The sequence below is a fragment of the Leopardus geoffroyi genome, chromosome E1, assembly GCF_018350155.1.
Source record: "Leopardus geoffroyi isolate Oge1 chromosome E1, O.geoffroyi_Oge1_pat1.0, whole genome shotgun sequence".
In the NCBI taxonomy this organism is placed as follows: Eukaryota; Metazoa; Chordata; class Mammalia; order Carnivora; family Felidae; genus Leopardus; species Leopardus geoffroyi.
Window position 1 is genome coordinate 2,100,745 of NC_059330.1, and position 19,170 is coordinate 2,119,914.

Below are 19,170 nucleotides of genomic sequence, written 5' to 3' on the forward strand. Positions count from 1 at the left end.
AGGGGAGATGAGAAATCCCGTCCACCAAACTCGGCCATCCGTTCTCGGCAAGCGTTCACTTGCTGCGCATCTGCCGGCCACCCCGCCCCTCCAGAGAGCCCTGGCCGCCTCCGGGGGAGGCCACACAAACAGCAGCAGCAGCCAGGGGCACTGGCAGGTAGATTTTATTGGACCGGGACACACCGGGGACCCTCCCCCGTGGCAGGGGGTGGGGGGAGGCTGAAGATAAAATCTGACGGTCACTTGTGGTAGAATCGCGGGTTCTGGCTGTGCTGGATGAAGGGGAGCCGAGGGCCAGGTTGGCTGGTAGCCGCAAAGCCCGACTGGTGGCAGTGACGAGAGGGGGGTTCGGTCAGCGAGCGTGCCCTTGAGCCCGCCCCCGCCCCCCCCCCCCCACCACCACCACCCAAGAGTGGGAAGGTGGGGGTCTGGGCGCACCTGGCTCCCGACCTTACCTTTCCCGCTGGTTGCATCTGCACAGGGAGCTGGGGAGAGGCCAGCAGTCCAGGGGCTGGATGCAGAGCTTGGGGATGCATGGGGCGCAGGGAGGACTGCGGAGAGGAGAGTCAGGACCGGAGGCAGCCGGGGGCTCCCCTGAGCACAGTGCTGCTTCCCCTGAACTCCCAAGACCCCATACTCGCCATACTCACAGAGTCCGAGAAGGCGGTCTGCTGGTTGGCGTGCTCCATCGGCTTCTGTAAGGACAGGGCGCCACCCGGCTGCAGGAATCCTAGGGAGGGAAGGAGGGGGGCGTGACGCAGCCGCCGGAGGCGGGGGAGGCGGGGAGGGCAGGGTGCTGCACAGGGGTGTCGTCACCTGTCTGGGTGGGCTGGAAGTGGCCGTGCACTGCATAGGGCTGTGGCTGCGGCTGCGACAGGTACTGCACTGCGGGGAACGCCGAAGGTGCTGAGGAAGGGACGACGCACGGCCATCAGAGCCTCCTCATCTGGGTCTTGCCAGAGTCCCCTCCCTCTGGGCCCACCACTCACCTCTGAGTTGCTGGCTAGGGCTATAGGCCGGCTGCGTGGGGCCATAGTGCGGCGGGGGCTGAGCGGTCCCATAGGCACCGCCGGGGCTGCCTTGGAATTGACCGTGCTCTGGGGTCCCTGCGAAAGCCGCCGCTGAGCCCACGTAATGCCGAGTCTGAGGAGGGAGGACGAGAGCTGGCCGCTGTAAACTCCGAGGCGGGACCTCAGGGGCCCACCGTGCCCCACGTCCCCCCACACCGCGAAGGGTCCGACGCCAGTGACGCCCATCACTTGAGTGCTGGGTCACTAAGGGCGCCTGGGTGTGGGCGGGAGAGGTCGGGGGAGAACGGGGCCGGACGCCCCATCCTACTCCTTACTGTAAGCACTTGGGGCCCGAACATCTGTTTGGCCCTGTCAGCCGCCATGAGGGTGCCCGGGCGATTGTGTCCTCCAGGGCTCCCTAGGGAGGGACAGGGGCTTCATGAGGCCGGAAGGGGTGGCTGTGACCCCCAGGAGGGCCCGTTTGGACACGCGGTCTCTCCACTCCTCACCCTGCATGCTGAGGAGGTGCGTTCCCGTGTGGACGGTCAGGCTCTGCTGGTACGCAGCTGATGTCAGAGTGGTCAGGTCACTGGGGCGAAAGGCGGGCGCGTCAGAGTCGGGGACAAGCGCCCCCTTTTGCCACTAGACGCCGGTCGTTGTCACCCGATCCCAGTTACACCCTGCCCCGATTTTATTTTTAGCTCTCCAGTCCCACCTCTGCTCCTTTCGCCTCCGTTTCTCCTCCTCGTGTAAAACTTTCTTGAGCTGCAAGAAAAGCTGGTGCTTCTCCTCTTGTAAGGCCAAAAGCTTCTCCTGCAATTTCAGGATCTGAGAAGCGAGGGGAGCAGAGATGAAGGCAAGAGGGCCAGAGGGAAAGCGCTGTGAGAGATCAGGGGACTCGCTCACTTGCTCCTTGGTCTCCTCCAGAGACATTCTCTCTTCCATCTCCTTTTTCTTTCTCCTCTCCTGCTCCTCCTTCATCTTCTGTTCCATCATCTTGTCCACCTCTTCCTCCTCTGGAGAGAGAGTCGGGCAGAATGGGAAAACGGCAGGGTGGTTAACAAAGCGGCCTGTTGCGCACCGCGGGCCAGCGAGGCCTGGTCACCACGATGCCCCTCGTGCCTATCTCCCCGCGGAAGGGGGCAGGCGGTGGGTCTAGTGGGTGCTCTCCAAGGTCCTTCCCGACCCAAGGGTTCTGGAGCGGAGACCCGGCCTCCGGCTTCCACCACCCGCGGGCCTGTCTCATCCTTCCTGCGGCGCGGCCGCGGCGGCGCGCTGCACGGCCCGGGGTGGAGGCCTGCTCCGGGGAAGCGGCGCCGCCCCGGGGCCCTGTGTCCTCCCGCTCGGGCCCGGCTCACCTTGCCGCTTGCGCTCCCGCTCCATCATGATGTGCCGGTGCAACGCCCGGGCCATGGCGTTGGAAAGCTTGGGGCGCTCCAGGAGCGCGGGCATGATGCCGCCGGGGGCGCTCGGGCCGTGGGCGCCCGGCTCTGTCACTGCCTGCCAGACCTCGGACCGGGCCTACCGGGAGGCGGGCGCTCAGGGCGGATCGCGCCCGGCCGGCAGAGGCGGAAGCCCTCCCGCCGCCCCCCTCCGCCCGGCCGGCCCCGGGGGCCCCCGCGTGCGCCGGCGGGCCGGGGTCTCCAGCCTCGGCGCTGCCCGCCCCCCGGCCCCTCCCTACCCGCCTGCTCTGCGCTTTCTCCGCGGCTCCTGCGCGCTTCGGCCGCGCGTCACATCCGGCCGCCGGGCCGACTCCTTCCGGAGCCGGGGCGGCCGCCGGCCTCGCGGGTCGGGCGCAGGGAAGGGCGGAAGCGGCACCCGCGACGGGTGCCGGCGGCGGTCAAACCCCGTCGCCGCGGCCCGCGCCCCCGGCGGGGCGGGCCCGGGGCTCGCGGGGGCGGTGCGCGCGCGCGCACGCGCGCGAGAAAGAGGCCGAGGCGCGCGCTCCGGGACGGCGTTTATTGGCTGCTTGGAAACCCGCGTCCGTAACAACTGTACAGAGGCCCGCCTTCCCCGCGAGCGCCCTCCCACCGCCCGGCGGCCCGGGAAGCGGCGGCCCGGAGGGGGATCCGGGCTGCTCGGGATTCACAGTAACAGGAACGAAAACGGAAATAAATTAAGTGGTACGGGGGAGGGAGTCCGGGGAGTCGTGCTCCCCAAGTCAGTGCATGAAAGGGGGGCTGCCGGGCCCGGCTCCCGCTCGCCCGCCGCGCGGTCGGGGATGGCTCTGCTGCCGCGGGCGCGGGAGGCAGGACTGGAGCTCCAGGGCCCCCTGCCTGTCCGGGCCCCGCGCGTGCCGGGGCGATCGTCGTCACGGTCGTCACTCGGAGTCCCGGGCCCAGGGCCCCGCTGTGCTTGTCATCGCCGGGCCGCCCCTCATTCCACCCGCACCAGCAGGGCATAGAGGAGCGTGGCCCCCTTCTCCTTGGTCACCCACTCGAGTTCGGCTGGGCTGAAGTGAGGGTCCGGAGGTTCTCTGAGGGCGGCCGAGGGGGGCCCGGGGGTGTAGGAGCCGGGGCGCACGCACACCTGGAACGCCACCTGGGCCTGGTGCGTCCGCTGGGATTTGGGGTCCCGGAATCTGTCCAGGGGAGAAGAAATCCGGCCGTGAGGCCTCTGGCCCCTCTCCTCCCCTTGCTAACTGCACGGCCACACAGGCCCTGCGGGGGCACCCCCACCTTGCAGGGGCCTTGCCCTCCCCCCACTCCCCTCCCTACCGCCTTCCCCAAGGACTGTGCAGCCGGCTCCCGGCTTCCGCGTGCAGGCCGCTGCCCACCCTGGTCCCCGTGCCCGCTCCACCCGCACTTCTGACCCACTGCACCCCCCTTTTTGTCACCTTTAAAAATAGAAAATGCTTCTTATGTAACAATGTCCTAGAGCGAGAGAAGACCCAGGTGGCACAGGTGAGAGAAGGGAAGGCAAAACATGGAGACCCCGGGCGTGTCCCCCGGGTACTCACTGCACTTTGGATGCCAGGGTCTCGGCCCCAGCGTACTGCAGGGACGGGGAGAGCAGCACCGGAGGGGGCTGCTCCTCCCGGGGAGGGGCGCAGTTCTCGCCGGGCTCCTCAAACCCCACCCCGGGCTCGCCCTTCAGCGGCCGGCAGCTCAGGATAGAGGCAGCGCCTAGGACGAGAGCTGCGTCAGGGCCGCCCTTCAGGGGCCGGGCCCACCCGCCCCGCCCCTGCCCCTGCCCCTGCCCCTGCCGCCCCGGTACCTGCTCCCAGCTCCCCTCGGTCCAGCACCCTCCGCACGGCTGCCACGTGGCTCCCGTGATATGCCATGTGCCACTTCTTGGTTAGCGTCCCAGCTTCCAGACGGGGATTCACCCTAGGATGTAGACAGGGCAGACCAGACAAAGGTCGCTGGCTCCCCAACACTGTCCCCTCTACAGGAAGTTCCTGCCACGTCTTCCATGCACCCCCTGGGGAACCTCCTTCCTCTAGGGGAAAAGAACAGTGAGAGAGCCGCGTGACCCTGCCCTGCGCACACCTGAGGTTGAACCTGCACCAGCCGAAGGGCAGGGCATACTCCCGAGGGGGCTCTCCCCGGCGCCTGTGGGCCTCGTCCCCTCGAAGCTTCCGGCAAGACTCACAGTAGCACAGGCTTCGCTTGGGCGGAGGCATAAAGTAATCCTCTGCGGGAAAGCGAGGGGCAGGCTGGGTGCCGAGGTGCCCAGCACTGCCCCGGGGAACGAGGCGGGTCCCGGGGGACCGGGGACTCACCGGGAAGCAACAGCAGTTCTTGGAAGCGGGAGCACAGGGCGTGATACTCGCAGCTCTTGAGAGGGCTGGCGGCAGGCAGCGGCCCCCAGCACACGCTCTCCTTCATACCTGCGCGGGCAGGAGGGGGCACAGGTCACAGGAGCCGGGGCGGCACGGCACGGTGGGCGGGGCGGGGCTCTGCGGGCTGGCTCACCATCTACCATGTCCGCCTTCTCCATGTCCCCTTGGGTTCCCGCACTCTTGCCACTGGCAGCCCCTGGTTCAGGACTCACGATGGTCACCTGCAGGGGAGGGGGGGGCGGGAAATCAGCCTGGGCGTGCCCCAGCCCCCGGGGCCTGCCCGTGCCCTCACCGCTCGCCCCCTCCACCCTTCCTCCGTTACAGCCGACCTGCTCGCACTGGCCGTAGAGGTCCACCACCGCGTGGCAGGGCTGGGGCACGTCCGGTACGGCCACCCCCTGGTCCAGCCCATTGACGTGGAGGTGCAGCCCCCCAGAGCTGTCCAGCCGCAGTCCCAGGACGGTGCCTTCAGGACACGTGTCCAGGTTTGGCCCAAACTTCTCACAGATCTAGGAGGAAAGACCTACTGTCTTCCCAGAGATCAGACGCCCACAGGCAACAGCCGGGCTCGCCCTTCACTCTGCTTCCGGTGGCCAGGCTCCAGGCTTGGCCTTCACGCCGGCCTGCTGCCCGGGCTCCACCCCCCTCCTCAAACATCTGGAGTCCACCTCCCCGCCAACCCCCCCACAACATGCTCAGTGGCAGGAACCCAGGACAACGTGACAGCCTGAGCGTCCAGATAGGGCCCCCCACACTCTCGCTCACCCACCATGGGGTCTACCCCACTCTGGGGCCCCTTTACGCCCACAGTCCTACTGCCGGAGCCGGGGACCCTTTTGGCCAGACCCTCCCGACCCAAGGCCCCAGCCCTCCCTCTTCTCTCTGCCCCCTACTCACCTTGAGACCATTGTGGAAGATGCCACGGCCCCGCAGCAGCCAGGCTGCCCGCTTGAGGGCACAGGCAGAAGCGGGGAAGTTGAGCCTCTCGGGCGGGCAGGTGATGACGCCCAGGACCAGGGAGGACGTCCACTGCCGGTTCAGGAAGTCTATCCGCACCTGGGGAAAAGGGCAACTACTCCCCAGTCACGGCCTGCTGGGAAGAGGCCGCGCCCCAGCAGAACCAGGCTCCTCACCCCTGCCGGGTGGGAGGGGGGGCAGCGACAGGACCTCCCACAGCGTGGCCTGGGATGCTGCCCTTCCCTCGCCCGGAGGGACCGCAAACTACAAACCGCTTGTTTCCTTCCCCACGTGAGCCTCAGCGCTGTCGGGACAGGAAGGGTCCCCATGCCCCGGCTTCCTAACTAAATCTCTCCGTTGGTGGCAAGCAGCAGAAAGGCCTCCTCCTCGGCAAAGCCGTCCACGCGCCCACGCGTAGGGCCGGCGTCTCTCTTGGCCTCCCCCAGCCCCTGCCCGCTGCCGCCGCCCCCACCGGTCGGCAAGTAAGGCTTCCTGATAACCGACCTACGAACCCCACCGCGGGCACGAGCCCAAGCCCGGGAAGCTCATCCGAGGGGCTTGCCTTCCACCTCGTCCTCAGGTGGAAAGGGGTTCCTCCAGGAGGGCTGGCCCTGGGTCACCCCGAGCCAGAGGAGCGGCGGAGAAGGTGAGGCCCACCTGGACCAGCAGCTGGGGCACCAGGGGCTGGTTGATGACAACGATGCCCTGGTTGTAGCTGGCCACCCGCGTGGCGGTGCGGTTCCCGTTGGACAAGAGGATGTTCTTCCCGTGGTTCTCCAGGAACTCGAGGGCTGTGGGCATAATGGCCACTTGATTCTGGCCCTGGTGTGGAGGAGAGACCGAGCTGCTGGGTTGCCAGTACGAGCCACCCCCCGCGGGCGTTTACACGGGGCTCGCGCACAGGCGACTGGCCACCCGGGGTTGGGTCAGAGAGCCCCAGGACAGCCTGGTGTCCCGCGGACCACCGACCCCAGCCGCCCATTCACGGGCCCCGCCTGCCCCGCGTGGCCTCTTACCCTCGGGCTGTGCTCCTCCCCGTCATCATCTTCCTCGCCCTCGCTGCCGGTGTCCGAGCTGGGGGAGGGAGGCTGGGTGCCTTCCGACTCCTCCAGCCTCGTGGAGCTGACCACAGACACGCTCCGTACGGGCCCGTAGAGGTCCAGCACGGCCCACACGTTCTGTGGGCACACACGACACGGGAGTCAGGGGTCCGTGGAAGGCCTCGAGCCCGCTCCCCAAGCCCAAGGTTCCCTGGGTCTACCTTGGCGACACCGGTGGCTGCAGGCCCCATGTCCTCTCCGTCTACCAGGATGTGCATCGTGTCGTCCGCCCCCCGGCGGATGCCCACGCGGCTGCCCACCTGGCGCCAAGGGGAGACGGGCTCGAATGCCTGGCCTCCCTCCCCACCGCCGCCCCCGCTGCACCTCCACCCCGACCCTGGAGCCGGCCGCCTCACCCCCAGCCTCTCCAGGTTCCGGCCGTAGTTCATCCTCTGGAGCTGGCCGTCGCGCCTCACTTCGCAGCTGGACACCATCCAGGTGGTCTTTGTCCGGAGCTCCGGCAGGGAGGGCGGCAGCGCCGGGCCCCCGCCCGTGCCGGGCCCCATGTCCCCGGGCACCAGCGTGGTCAGTCCCAGGCGCAGGGAGCCTGCCCACTTCTCGTCCAGCTCGTCCACTTTGACCTGAGGGAGACGGAAGGCGGCGGCCGGCGCTAGCCAGGGACAGGGGGGGACAGCGGGGGGGGCAGCCCGCCTCGCTGCGAGGGGCCCGCCGCCCACCTCGAACACCTCCTCCGTCTTGAGCTCCTTGGTGCTGAAGACCAGGCCGTGAGCGTAGCCGGCCGCGCGCACCGCCCTCGTGCCGTCCTCCTCCAGAGTGACGTTCTTGCCACACGTGCTGTGAAAGCGGTGAGCCACGCCAGCCACTGTGGGGAACAGGCGCGGCGGGAGGGGACAGTGGGACAGCAGGCTGCAGACAGGACACGGAGCAGCGCTCTCGGGGGAAGCGGGAAGTTGCCGGAAAGGCCCCGTTTGCCACCGGAGAGTCTCCGGCGCCTCTTTCCCCACGAGAGACCCGCTCCCAAAGCGGGCGTGCCCGGCTCCCGGCCTCCTGGTGGCCGAGAAGCGCCTCGGTCGGGCGTTCCAGCCAGCCGTGACCTCCTCCCCTCTTCTTGGCCGCCGCCTACCCTGGGCTCATCCCTCCCTTCAGGGGCGAGCCTGTCCTGACCCAGCAGAGCCCGCCCCGCGCCGGCCGCACCTGGGGAGTGCAGGGGGAAGGACTTCTCAGTGGCCGTGTTGCTGGTCGCCAGGCTGTTGTCCATGGGGCCGGTGGCGTTGGTGATGGAGACTTGGACACACTGGCCGTAGAGATCCACGACCGCGTACACTTCTGGGTGGGAGAAGAAGGGGTCAGAAATCCGAGAGCCCGCGGGGCACCGGCACGAGGCGGGCAGGCCGAAAGCCACAGCGCAGTCACCTTTACCCGGAGGCAAGCCGGAGCAGGCGGCGCCTTGGTCCTGGCCGTTGATAAAGTAGTGCAGGTCGCCCTTGGCCGTTCGCATCATGCCGATGCGCGCGCCTGTGCCCAGCGCGTCGAGGTCGCACCCGTAGTTGTTGCGCATCGTGTTTCCATCTTGCATGATGGCCGTGCCACTGGAGGGACGACAGAAGGGGCCGGTGAGTCTCCCGGCTCTTTCCCACACAGGCCCCTGCTCGGTGTCTGCTCGTCAGAACCTTCCCGCGCCTTGGCTTGGGATCTCGACCTGGGGTCTGGGACCCAATCCCGTTTCCTATGCCTCCGGGACAGAGAAAAGCGGGAGCTTCCCCGAGAGGAGAGGGGGCTGAGCCGCTGCAGGGTGCGGGGCGATGCGGGAAGGCTACCCAGAAGCCCTCCGGTCTGTCACTGTCCAGGGCCACCGCGGGCCCCAAACCTCGCTTCCCCCATCCTAGCCGGCCGCACGGCCCGCAGAGCAGGCAATCTGACCTCAGCATCCACGTGTCATAGTCGATATCCGTCATGGTGTTGGGGAACTCAAGGTCCTCTGGCCGAATAGCGGTCACTCCTAGGAGGCAGGGGTAGGTCAGAGCCAAGCCCCCAGCGGTGGGCAGCCAGCAGCCGCCACCCCCGCCCCCGGTGTGCGCACGCGCACGCACACACGCGGGTGCCCTCACCGGCCTCGATGGAGCCTGACCAGCGGTCCACCATCTTCTGGATGACAATTTCGAACAGCTCCCCATCCCGCAGGGCCCTGCCAGGGACAGCGGCGATCAGACAGGCCCTGCTCGGTGGCCGAGGCTGGGCAGCGGGAAGCTGGGGGCACGAAGGCCCAGGCACTGACCGATTGGAGATGACGATGGCGTCGTTGAACTCGCTGCGGCAGTTATGGCGGAGCGCGGTGCGGCCCCCGTTGGTGATCACTGCGTTACTGCCGTGTAGCTGGTGGAAACGCAGGTCGGAGCCCCCGGCCCCCGATGACGGGGAGCTCGGGGACACCTGGTTGTTCCCTTCGGGGAGTGGCTCGGGGACTGGGGGCACCTCTGCATGAGTGGTCATCACCCATTAGGCTCACAGGGGTCTCTGAGGCCCCCCGAGGCCACCCCGACCCCCTGCCCCTGCCCAGTCCGGCCCTCACCCACGTCGTCCACAATGGTGGCTTGGGCCGCCTGGCCGTAGAGGTCCACGACTGCGTAGACACCCGGGGGCACGTTCCAGGCCGCGGGGCCCTGAGTCATCCCGTTGACGAAGAAGTGCAGGGTCCCGTCCTCCCGCCGCACCACGCCCACCGTGTCCCCTGCCTTGGAAGAAGGGGGGCTGGAGTGAGGAGTCAGGCAGAGCTCCCGCCTGGGCTGGTCCTGCGGCAGCCCCGCCTTGCCCGCCTCCCGCCGCCGGGCCCCGGCCGGACGCACGCTCTCCCACCTTGAGGCGGTCAAGGTTGTGCCCGTACTCGTCCAGGATGGTCGTCCCGTTGTGCATCACCCCGTTCCCGGTCATCATCCAGGTCCCTAGGGGGACGAGGGGGGACAGAGGACGTGAGCGGGGACCAGGGCTCCCGTCGTGCAGCGGTGCCCGCGTCCACCCCGCAAAGCCGCTGGCCCGGCCTGCCTTTTCCGACGGTCGGCTCTCTTCCCAGAGCTGAACAAGAAAACCCCGCACGTCCCGAGCCAGCCACAAGCCCCGTCCACGTGACAGGCAGGCCTCGGCCACCGGATGAGTTGTCACAAGGGTGACGAGCGAAAAAAGGGCCGGAGCACGAGCATCCGGGCTCCGGGGGGTGGCTTCCTCCCGAGGACCCTGTCCCGGCCCCGCCCCGCCGGGGGGGCTCACCCGAGCGCAGGTTGGTCATGGTGGAGGGCAACTGGAGGTAGGCAGGGTTGTGGGTGGTGACACCGATCTCGATGGAGCCAGCCCACTTGTCCACCATCTTGTCGATGCGCACCTGGAACACCTCTCCGTCCCGCAGGGCTCTGCTGCTCAGCACTACGCCGTGATTGAAGTCATCGGTGGCACTGAGGGCACAGCACGTGGGGCCTCAGGCAGGAGCAGGCGCTCTGAGCACGCCGCACCCCGGCCCGGTCGGTACCCGCCTGACCCCCGCTGCCCCCAGTCCACCTGCTGACCTTCGCTGTCCCGGAGGCTCCCCCCTTCTCTGTCACGACAGCCCCGCTCAGCATCCCGCCGCCCCCCACGTCCGCGCCCCTCCCGCAAGCCCGTCAGAGCCCCTTCTGCGGGCTTCTCCCCACCCCCTGGGCCATACTGGGGCCTCAAGGCGGTGCGTCCCTCGTGGGTGATGGCCGCCTTCTGCCCGCAGTTCGGGTGGAAGAGGAGGCGCTCGGGCTCGGCCTGAGCGGCGGGGGCGGCGCGGCGGAGGGCGCCCTCGGGAGACAGGGCCCGCAGGATGGCGTTGTTCCGGCGCAGACGGTCGCTGTGGTTGTTATCGTGGACGATGGTCACCTTCACCGCCATCCCGTACAAGTCCACCACTCCATACACCACCGGGGGCGTCAGCGGGGTGGCCACGCCTGTGGCGGTGGAAGGCAAAGGAAGGGGTCAGACACGGGGACACCAGCCCCAAAGAGAGGCAGGAGTGTGAGGACCAGACCCCTGCACGGAGCGCCCCGGCCGCGCGGCCCCTACCCTGATCGATGCCGTTAATGAAGAAATGCAGGGCGGAGTTGGACTTCCTCGTGAGACCGATGTGGTCGCCCTCCTGGTCAAAGCAGAAAAGACCAAAGTCTGGAATCTATCCCCGGTCAGGCTCCAGACTTGTCCTGGGGACCCTGGAACAACGCGGTCCTAAAGCCTGCCCGCCAGCCCAGGCCGCAGGGGAACTGCTCCCAAGGTGCCGGAGTCACAGAGCCGCCCCGAACGCTCACTCCGAGGCCAGCGCTGCGTTAAGCCATCTCATAAACATCACCCCATCTACCTCCCAAAGGAGTCTAGAAAATACTAACAGGCTCGTTTTAAACGTTACAAGGGAAGAAAAAAAAAAAACCACCAAACTACCGAAGAGAACGAGTTTGTTGCCTCTGGTCACCACCACAAATGGCCAAACGATTAAGAAAAAATTAAAACTCCGACTCGGAAACCCGAGTGCCTAACTACTGGGCGGCCCTGCCTTCTCAGAAGGAAACTCTAGGCAAAAGCTAACAGGCCTTGGGGCGCCTGGGTGGCTCAGTCGGTGGAGCCTCCGACTTCGGCTCAGGTCATGATCTCACGGTTCGTGAGTTCGAGCCCCCACATCGCGCTCTGTGCTGACAGCTCAGAGCCTGGAGCCTGCCTCGGGTTCTGTGTCTCCCTCTCTCTGCCCCTTACCCACTCACGCTCTGCCTCTCTCTAACGTTTAAAGTAAATAAGCATTAAAAAAAAAAAAAAAAAAAAAAAGACTTTAAAAAAAGCTAACAGGCCTTGCTCTGGGTCACAGGGGAGACCGTGGTGCACAGGCAGGGGCACAGGGAAACGGGGCTGCCCCACAGAGGGGCCCAGGCTCCACGCCCACCCTCACCTGTAGCTCATCCAGACTGAACTCACAGTACTCCCGGCGGGTGCCCTTGCCGTTGGTCAGGATCCCACAGCCACTCATCATGATGGTGCCTGGGGGGGAAGCGAACACCCCGCTCAGGACACGGGCTTCCTCCGCCTTAGGAAGGTGCCCCCCGCCCTGCCCGGGGCTGGTACCTGACTGCAGGTTGGTCATGGTGGCTGGGTACTCCAGGCTGTTGGGGTTGTGGGTGGTGACACCGATCTCGATGGAGCCAGACCACTTATCCACGAGCTTGTCGATGCGGATCTTGGGAGGGGTGACGACAGAAGGGAGAGACGGGGAACGTGGGCATAGAACAGGGCCCCTCAGTCCCCGGCTCTTCCTTGGGCCCCACCCTTCTAACGTCAAGGGTCAAGCCCCGTCTCGAGCCCCCGGAGAGTGACGTGCCAACCAGAGCCCGGGATCTCGCACACCTCAAACATCTCGTTGTCCCGGAGCGGACGGTTGGTCATGACCACGCCGTTGTTGAACTCATCCAGGGGCCGGCGGCGCTCGGCCGTCTTGTTATTGTTGCTGAGTTTGATGAGGGTTCCGCACTTCTCGTGAAAGAGCAGGGCGTCGTTGGAAGTGAGGACAGGCGAGGTGGCAGCGCCGCTGGGCCCCGGTCCTTCCCCGGCCGGGGGGGAGCTCAGGTTCACATTTAGGAGCCCCCCGTTGTAGGCAGACAGGATGGCGTTGCCCACCACCTCCGAGAGCTCCATGCTGGCAAAATCTGGGGCGGCGGGGCGGGGGAGGGAAGCTGGAATGAGGCCGTACCCCCTCTGGCTCGCCACTCGCCCCCTGGCCCTCTCCTGAGGTCCCTCCCCTCGCCTGGGCCACCTCACTTCCCACTGCCCTTCCCAGAGCCTCCCGGAAGCCCTCACCATTATGCGACTCAAGGCTGTTAGGAAACGTCTCCGGCCGGGCCTGCGCTGGGGACACCATGAAGGCTGGGGACCAGGCGGGATGGGAGGGGAATGAGGGTTCGGCCCCTGCTGCAGGGGCCCACAGCCAGGAGACCCCCTCCTCTAGCCCCTGCTTTCCCCTTCAACAGACTCGGGTGGGGGGGAAAAGGGTCGGAGCGGCCCTGCCCACACCCAGCCTCATTTGTCACTACGCGTCACCCGCTCCTTCAGCCGGTCCCCCTGCCCCGCCCCTCCACCGCTGCCGAGCTGTATGCTCACCTTCGTCCCCCGGGGTCCCCTGTTCAGTCAAGGCAGAATCTTCAGGGGGCGCGGAGGGCTCGAGGGGGGGTGTAGGGATGGGAGCAGGGGGGCTGAAACCTGGCTCAGGGGGTAGCACGGTGATCTGCGTGCACTTGCCGTAAAGGTCCACAACGGCCCAGACACGCGCGGGGAGGCCCGTGGCGGCCACCCCGCAGTCCCGCCCGTTCACCCAGAGCCGCAGCTCCCCGGCAACTGTGCGCTCCACGCCCACACGGTCCCCTTCACCGAGCTGGTCCAGGTCCTGACCATACTCCTCCAGCACAGAACGTCCATCCCTCAGCACTGAGCAGCCTGACACCACCCACGAGCCCCCCTTCAGCCCCGTGGCGCTGCTTGGGAAGTCCAGCACACTGGGGTCCAGGGCCGTCACCCCAATCTCAATGGAGCCACTCCAGGAGTTGACCTGCAATGAAAGTGGTGGACAGGGACTCAGGAAGGGCCCCCACGGATCTCCCACCACTAGGAAACCACACTTCACAGACCACCGTGTCCCCCCTCTTGCCACGTCTCAGCCAGCTGGCTCTTCTCTCTTGAGACGCGGGACACTAACCCAGAGGTGCGGTCCTACAAGCAACTTCCTGGACTCTGTCTCAGGGACCGTGGGCACCGCTGTCCCCTAGCAACTCCGCTCCCTACCCTGGCGGCTCGGTGTCTCTGACACCATGCCTGTCCCCACCGTCTGGGCTAAATTCCCTGGCTGCAGCCCCCTGCCTCCTCTAAGTGCCTGGTGTCTGTGACTTCTCAACCACCCAGATGCACAGCTCTCCAAGTCGGTTCTCCCTGCTCTCGTACACCGCTCTCCTCCCCCGCTGGCCCATTTCTCTCCTAGGCCCTGGCTCCACTCAGATTCACTCACTTCCCAAATTCCACCTCTGTGCCCCTGGCCTCGTCACCAAACGACACACAAGAGGCACACCTCCCTCTCCCTGAGTGTCCCTCCCCACCCATCGTTCCGGCCTGAGTTTATCCTCCGATGGTTGTACTTCGCCTGGTTCTCTCTCCTCCTGTCAAATCCCTGACATCTCTCCGTCCTCCGCCTGCCACAAGCCATTCCAGGAGACCTGTTCCCTAGCCATTCTAGTGGCTGAAGCCCGTGTCCCTTCGCTGCTCCTGGGTCCGGAAGAAATCAAGCTCTCCTTAAACGTTTCCCCTTCAGACTCAATGTTTCTACTTCCCGCTCCCCTCCTGCCCGTCACCGGGTGCCCATAAGGTCCGTCGGTTCCCTCTCGGTGCCCGGCGATGGGGCTGCCCCGGTTGTCCCCCATCCCGCCTCTCGCTCTCCCCCTCCCACCACCCTCCACATCTCGGTTCCGCGGACCCAGCTCCGCACCTTGCGGTCGATGCGGACGGTGAAGACGCGGCCGTCGCGCAAAGGCTCCCGGCTCAACACCAGCCCGTGGTTAAACTCCTGGCCCGGCTGCTGCCGCCGCGCTGTGCGCCCACAGGCCGACAGGCTCACCAAGCGCCCGGTGCGCGGGTGCAGCTCCCCGCCGCTGCCCAGACCCCCGCCGGACCCCGGCCCTGGGCCGCTCCCGCCGGGGCCCCCACCCCCACCCCCACCCCCACCCGGCCCCGGCCCGGGGCCTCCCCCAGAGCCCCCGCTCCCACCCGACCCCGCCGCCATCGCCGCTGACACCCGGGCCGCGCGACAGCCGCGCTTGGCGGCACCGTGGCAACCGCGGTGCACACACACACACCCGGAGGGAATAGGGCTCGGGGCTGGGGCCAGGTATGCTTTACGGCACTGCCGGGCAACGAAGCCTCCCGGGCTAGGGAACTAATGACCACCGCGGTGGGAACAGAAGGACGACGGGGTCGGGCAGGCTTGCTTTACGGCACGGCCAGGTGACGGAGTGGCTCAGAGTGGGGTGCAGACTTGGGCAGCGAGCTTTTGCGACAGTAGAAGAAACGACCGCCTCAGGCATCTTTACGACGCAGGGGGTGCTGGCCCCCACCTTCAGCTTTGCGACAGCGGCCCCAACGACCCCGCCCCCGCCGAGGCAGGCGACGCCTTGAAGTTTTCGCTTTACGGCAACAGGAGGAGGTGTCTTCCCTTCGCGCTACACCCTTCGACGCCGTAAGAGCGGCGTCTGGAGCATCCAGAGAAGGGAACCGGTAGCTTTATGAATAAAAACCTCTGCCCTCGCACCGAGACCGGATATATTTTGCGACACTGTCGCAGTCCCTCCACTGTGTAGCGCACTTCTCGTGAGAGGCAAAGCGCGTCGACTTGGGGGGGGGGGGGGCCGGGAAGGGGCTCCTGGTATTCCTAAACAAGCCCACTTGAACTCCAATCTAGCCAAGCCCTTAAATTTTAAAGCCACGGATGAAGAGTCCAATGAAACCCTGGCAGGCAGATTCAAGCAATGGTACTGACGGTCCTGCCCCCAAAACCCCGAGCTATCAAGCCCCCCAGCCCAGCTGTCCGAGCTCGCGCTGAGGTTGGAGGACTATGACGTCACAATGAAGGCTTCCGCCCCATGACCGGGACCCCTGACTATGATTGGATAATTCGGATGAAGGCGGTGATGGGGAAGAAGGGCGGGAACAAGTCCCAGAGACAAAGAAAGAAGGCCTTTGGGTGGGGCAGCCAGAGGGGCCCCTAGCCCGAGGTCCCTATATAAAGTCTCGATGCCGGGGCCGCGGCTCCAGGTAGCTGAGCGGGAGGGGACCCGGGCCTCAGTCCGAGCCCCCGACCTCCACGCCCCTCCGCCCAACGCCACGGTGGGGGCGGGGCCTCGGGGCGGGGCTATGAGGAACAAGGAGGCGGGGAGGGGCGGGGCAGCTGAGAGAGGTCCCCGGATGGGGCCATGGAGAAGCCCGAGGCTCTGGGGGCTGCCGGTGGCCTCAGTGGGGAATCCCCGGGAGAGGCGACCATGGGTGTGTCCGGAGGAATCACGGTCGAGGCAGACGCCGGGCCGCCCTCCAGCGTAGTCCCGTTTCACGGTTCTGGGCCCTCCCTGCACCCCGGGGGAATCGTAACTCGCAGTCCTGAATCTAGCCGGCCCTCCGGGGGCGTAGCAGTCCTCGGTTCCGGACCCAACCAGCACCCTGGGGAGGTTGCGGACCTCGGCACTGGGTCCGGCCCGTACCCAAGCGGATTACATGGCCCCTTCCCTGAAACTAGAGTATCCGGGACCTACAGGCTCGGGTCCGAGGGGTCTGGGGCGTACAACTCCGGACGCAGTCCGCGCTCCAAGTCAACTTGCTTGCACTCCCACAAACCTTGTGAGGACCGGCCCCGGAGCATCCTAAAAAGCAACGGCTCCGTCTTGACGCAGAAATCCCCCATTGCGGAGAAGTAAAGAGTTCAGCTCGGCTGGCACCCGGCTCGGAGCCCGGAGGGAGGGGTTTCGGACACTGGAGGGGGCGGGGCTAGGAGGAAGGGGCGGGGTCCTGAGAACTAGAAGCGAGAGTAGCTGAGGGCTTTGGGGGGGGGGGGGGGGGGAGGAACTGCGCTTCCAGGCCTCCGGGAGAGCAGGTACAGGGTAAACGCTGGCTACACCGTGTGTGATTATCATTAGGCGTGACCCCCGCCCTCACTGCTACGCCTCTGAGACTACGAGCGAGCGGTACAAGAAGTTTCTGAATGAAAGAAAGTGGGAGGGTTGTGAGGAGGAGGTCGCTGGCAGTTTTCCTACACCTTTCTGTGTCCTCCTACGCCAGGAACAAGTCTCAGCGGTGGGACGAAATGAATATCCTAGTCACCTACCACCCTGCTGACAAGGACTATGGATTTATGAAGGTGGATGAACCCAGCACTCCCTACCACAGGTGCTGAGCCCTCAGCCCTAACCTTTCAGCCCAGACCCTTCCCTATTCAAAGGCAGTGGGGGAGGCAGAGAGGCCCCAGGGGTTGGATACTTCCAGATGCTTGCCCCTCACCACTGCTTACTCCCTCGTCTGCAGGCTGCAGGACGGTGATAAGGACCTGCCTGGGGCATCCTCTCCCTCAGTGACTCCGGAGGTGCTGGCCAAGAGGTGAGAGTCCTGCCAGAGGTCAGTAGGGATGTGGGGCCTCTTTCTCCCTCCACCCCTGAGCTCTGACGTCTGAGCTCTGCTTTTTGGCCACCAAAAGGGGAGGCACTACAATTCCCATCTGGACTGACCAAGGCCAAGGTGGGGGAATTAGCCAGCTGCATCTGCCACCCGCCCCTCCTCGTTCTCTCTGTTTGGTGCCCGCAACCAGTCTCCCTCCTCTTCAGGTTGGCAAAAATGGACAATCTCTATCCCAAGGTCCTCCCGTATGGTGATACCAGAAGTTTGGGAGCTCCAGACCACTTTCCCAAGACACGTGAGATGAGGGGTGGGGATTGAGCGGAAAGGGGAGGCAGAGTGAACCGTCAGCGAGAGCCTGGCCGGAAAGCCAAGCTGTTTACAATGGCCCACAGACTCCAGTGACTTCATAAACCGCCGAAAGACACATTACGATGAAGGAAAGGTCTCCGAGACTCAGAAAAGTTTTTCCTTCAATGATAATAAGCACAACAACAAAGCAGGCCGTGCCAATACAGGCAGTGGCGGTCGGGGCCTGATGCTGGACCCAGAGCCCAGGCCTGTGGAGAGAGGCTGGACAGGAGGGCTGGCCAGAGAAGTCAACGATGAGATTGGCCTGGTCACCGGGAACCACATCCGAGAAGCCAAGGGTTAGCTATGGTGGAGCCCCAGGGATTTGTGGGAATTGTAGTCCAGAGTCGTTGCCATACCCTATCTTTCTCAGTGGCCATTGGCCCAGGGCCTTGCTACCTGGGAGGGAGGTAATGGCAGGTGACCCCCAGGGAAGACGGAAGGGGGGTGGGGTGGGGGCCTCATCAGAATAGTCCTCGGGAAGCCCAAGAGAACCATGGGGGATGGAAAGGTCACTGGGATTTTCTAATACGGGAAGAGGCCAGAGAAGTGAGATGAAAACCCAGGGCTGGAACTTCTGCCCTGTGGAGGGGGCCATAATGGACACCTGGGGGTCCTGGATACCCTAGGTGGCCATAAGACCCGGATGGACTTGGATGATTCGGCAGGTTCCCCTGCCTTCAGAAATCAGTGCCGAGCTTCACCCACCATCAGGTCAGGCCAGGAAAGTGGTCTGCAACAACGAAAGGAGTATTACATCAAAGGAAGATACCTGAGGAGCTCCCCCCACCCCGAGCTCGAGGAGGACACAGAAGATGAGCGTGAGGAGCAGGACAGTGAGAGCTGGGCCGGGTCAGCCCGGGGCGGGGGGGGGGGGGGGGGCGGTGCTGACAACCCCAGACTGATGGGTGCCCCAGCCTTGACCCTGTGGTGTTTCCAGGCTCTGCAAACTTGAGCTGGGTGACTGAGAATCCCATAAGCACTGAGGTCCGTCTGCTGGGCCACCCAGGAAGCCCCATTCAGGATCGCAAGGCCACCAAGGACCGCCTGAAAGTGACAGTGACAAAATCGCAACCTGGTGAGGGCACCAGGCCCCAATAGCTGGCTCTTGACAAGCTCCCGTCCCCCCACCCCCCCTTCTTTGCATACCAGTATACCTTCAACAGATGCTAAGAGCGGCCTCGGGCATCCTGGTGTGCAGGGCCCACGTTGTACAGAGAGGAACTAGGGAGGCTCAGAAGGGGTTGGGACCCCCTCCAGCTTGGCACTAGCTGTTGGTCCCGCGCCTCCCCCTGATTCCCCTTTGCCCCCACCCCCCTCCAGGTACCGCCCTGTCCTCCAAAGACAATGGGTCCAGATCAGAGTCAGGCTGGTGTCAGTGCCTGGTATCCAAGGGGCTCACCTGGCAAAGGCCAGAAAGCTTGGAGAGGCAGCCTGGCAGCCACCGAAAGTCCCCATACCAAAACCAAAGCAGACGTGAGCCTGGGCGGGTGGGAGGCAAGGGGGCGGCCTGAACCAGCCCCGGAGAGAGGGCCTGAATGGGTGGGTTCCAGGGAGTTTCAGGGTCACGTGGGCCAGATCTCCTGCCTCCTGCAAGGAAGCCAGTAACCCAGTCATTTCTCCCCAGGTGAAACCCTGCGTCTTCAAGGGACACAAGAGGGGGAAGCCGAACACTGGAAAATGTAGCCAGCTGGGGATGGGGTGGGTCCCAGCCTCCCCCTGCCCACTGTCCTCAAGGTGGACAATAAAGAAAAGTGCAGGAGTCTGGGTGCTCCGAGGCGTTGGCCCTGCATGGGCCTGCTCAGCCACAGAGGAGAGGGGCGGAGGG

General features: G+C 65.6%; 3 protein-coding genes across 9 annotated transcripts; 1 reads left to right on the plus strand and 2 right to left on the minus strand.

The window, feature by feature from the left end:
• Positions 1-148: 148 nt before the first annotated feature.
• GPS2 (G protein pathway suppressor 2) lies at positions 149-2,909 on the minus strand. Of its 3 annotated transcripts, XM_045490217.1 has the most exons (11): positions 2,692-2,909; positions 2,369-2,531; positions 1,917-2,026; positions 1,726-1,838; positions 1,520-1,599; positions 1,346-1,428; positions 990-1,143; positions 817-906; positions 651-730; positions 456-551; positions 149-323 (listed from the first exon to the last, which is right to left on the minus strand). In XM_045490217.1, exons 2-11 carry the CDS (start codon positions 2,460-2,462, stop codon positions 240-242), a joined length of 984 nt encoding a protein of 327 aa, XP_045346173.1. In that variant the 5' UTR covers positions 2,463-2,531; positions 2,692-2,909; the 3' UTR covers positions 149-239. The 3 variants fall into 3 exon arrangements, with proteins under 3 accessions (XP_045346173.1, XP_045346171.1, XP_045346172.1); XM_045490215.1 differs by having other exon boundaries at positions 1,726-2,026; positions 2,692-2,823; XM_045490216.1 differs by having other exon boundaries at positions 2,369-2,710.
• A 45-nt stretch (positions 2,910-2,954) lies between these two features.
• On the minus strand, positions 2,955-15,646 carry NEURL4 (neuralized E3 ubiquitin protein ligase 4). Of its 4 annotated transcripts, none has more exons than XM_045490206.1 (29): positions 14,326-15,646; positions 12,954-13,398; positions 12,654-12,719; positions 12,204-12,502; positions 11,925-12,036; positions 11,752-11,840; positions 10,884-10,956; positions 10,504-10,768; positions 10,074-10,255; positions 9,666-9,751; positions 9,382-9,544; positions 9,088-9,286; positions 8,921-8,997; positions 8,733-8,811; positions 8,232-8,401; positions 8,007-8,138; positions 7,529-7,674; positions 7,208-7,432; positions 7,013-7,111; positions 6,768-6,929; positions 6,409-6,573; positions 5,692-5,850; positions 5,124-5,303; positions 4,928-5,015; positions 4,735-4,842; positions 4,502-4,646; positions 4,227-4,339; positions 3,970-4,135; positions 2,955-3,591 (listed from the first exon to the last, which is right to left on the minus strand). In XM_045490206.1, exons 1-29 carry the CDS (start codon positions 14,617-14,619, stop codon positions 3,387-3,389), a joined length of 4,692 nt encoding a protein of 1,563 aa, XP_045346162.1. In that variant the 5' UTR covers positions 14,620-15,646; the 3' UTR covers positions 2,955-3,386. The 4 variants fall into 4 exon arrangements, with proteins under 4 accessions (XP_045346162.1, XP_045346161.1, XP_045346164.1 ...); XM_045490205.1 differs by having other exon boundaries at positions 8,226-8,401; positions 14,326-15,645; XM_045490208.1 differs by lacking the exon at positions 12,654-12,719.
• Positions 15,647-15,781: 135 nt separating this feature from the next.
• On the plus strand, positions 15,782-19,109 carry LOC123604306. 2 transcript variants are annotated; one of them, XM_045490211.1, is made up of 9 exons: positions 15,782-16,296; positions 16,662-16,769; positions 16,905-16,976; positions 17,201-17,289; positions 17,387-17,641; positions 17,972-18,178; positions 18,283-18,420; positions 18,666-18,818; positions 18,970-19,109. In XM_045490211.1, the coding sequence occupies exons 1-9, from the start codon at positions 15,806-15,808 to the stop codon at positions 19,026-19,028; spliced, it is 1,572 nt and encodes a 523-aa protein (XP_045346167.1). In that variant the 5' UTR covers positions 15,782-15,805; the 3' UTR covers positions 19,029-19,109. The 2 variants fall into 2 exon arrangements, with proteins under 2 accessions (XP_045346167.1, XP_045346168.1); XM_045490212.1 differs by lacking the exon at positions 18,666-18,818.
• Positions 19,110-19,170: the final 61 nt, after the last annotated feature.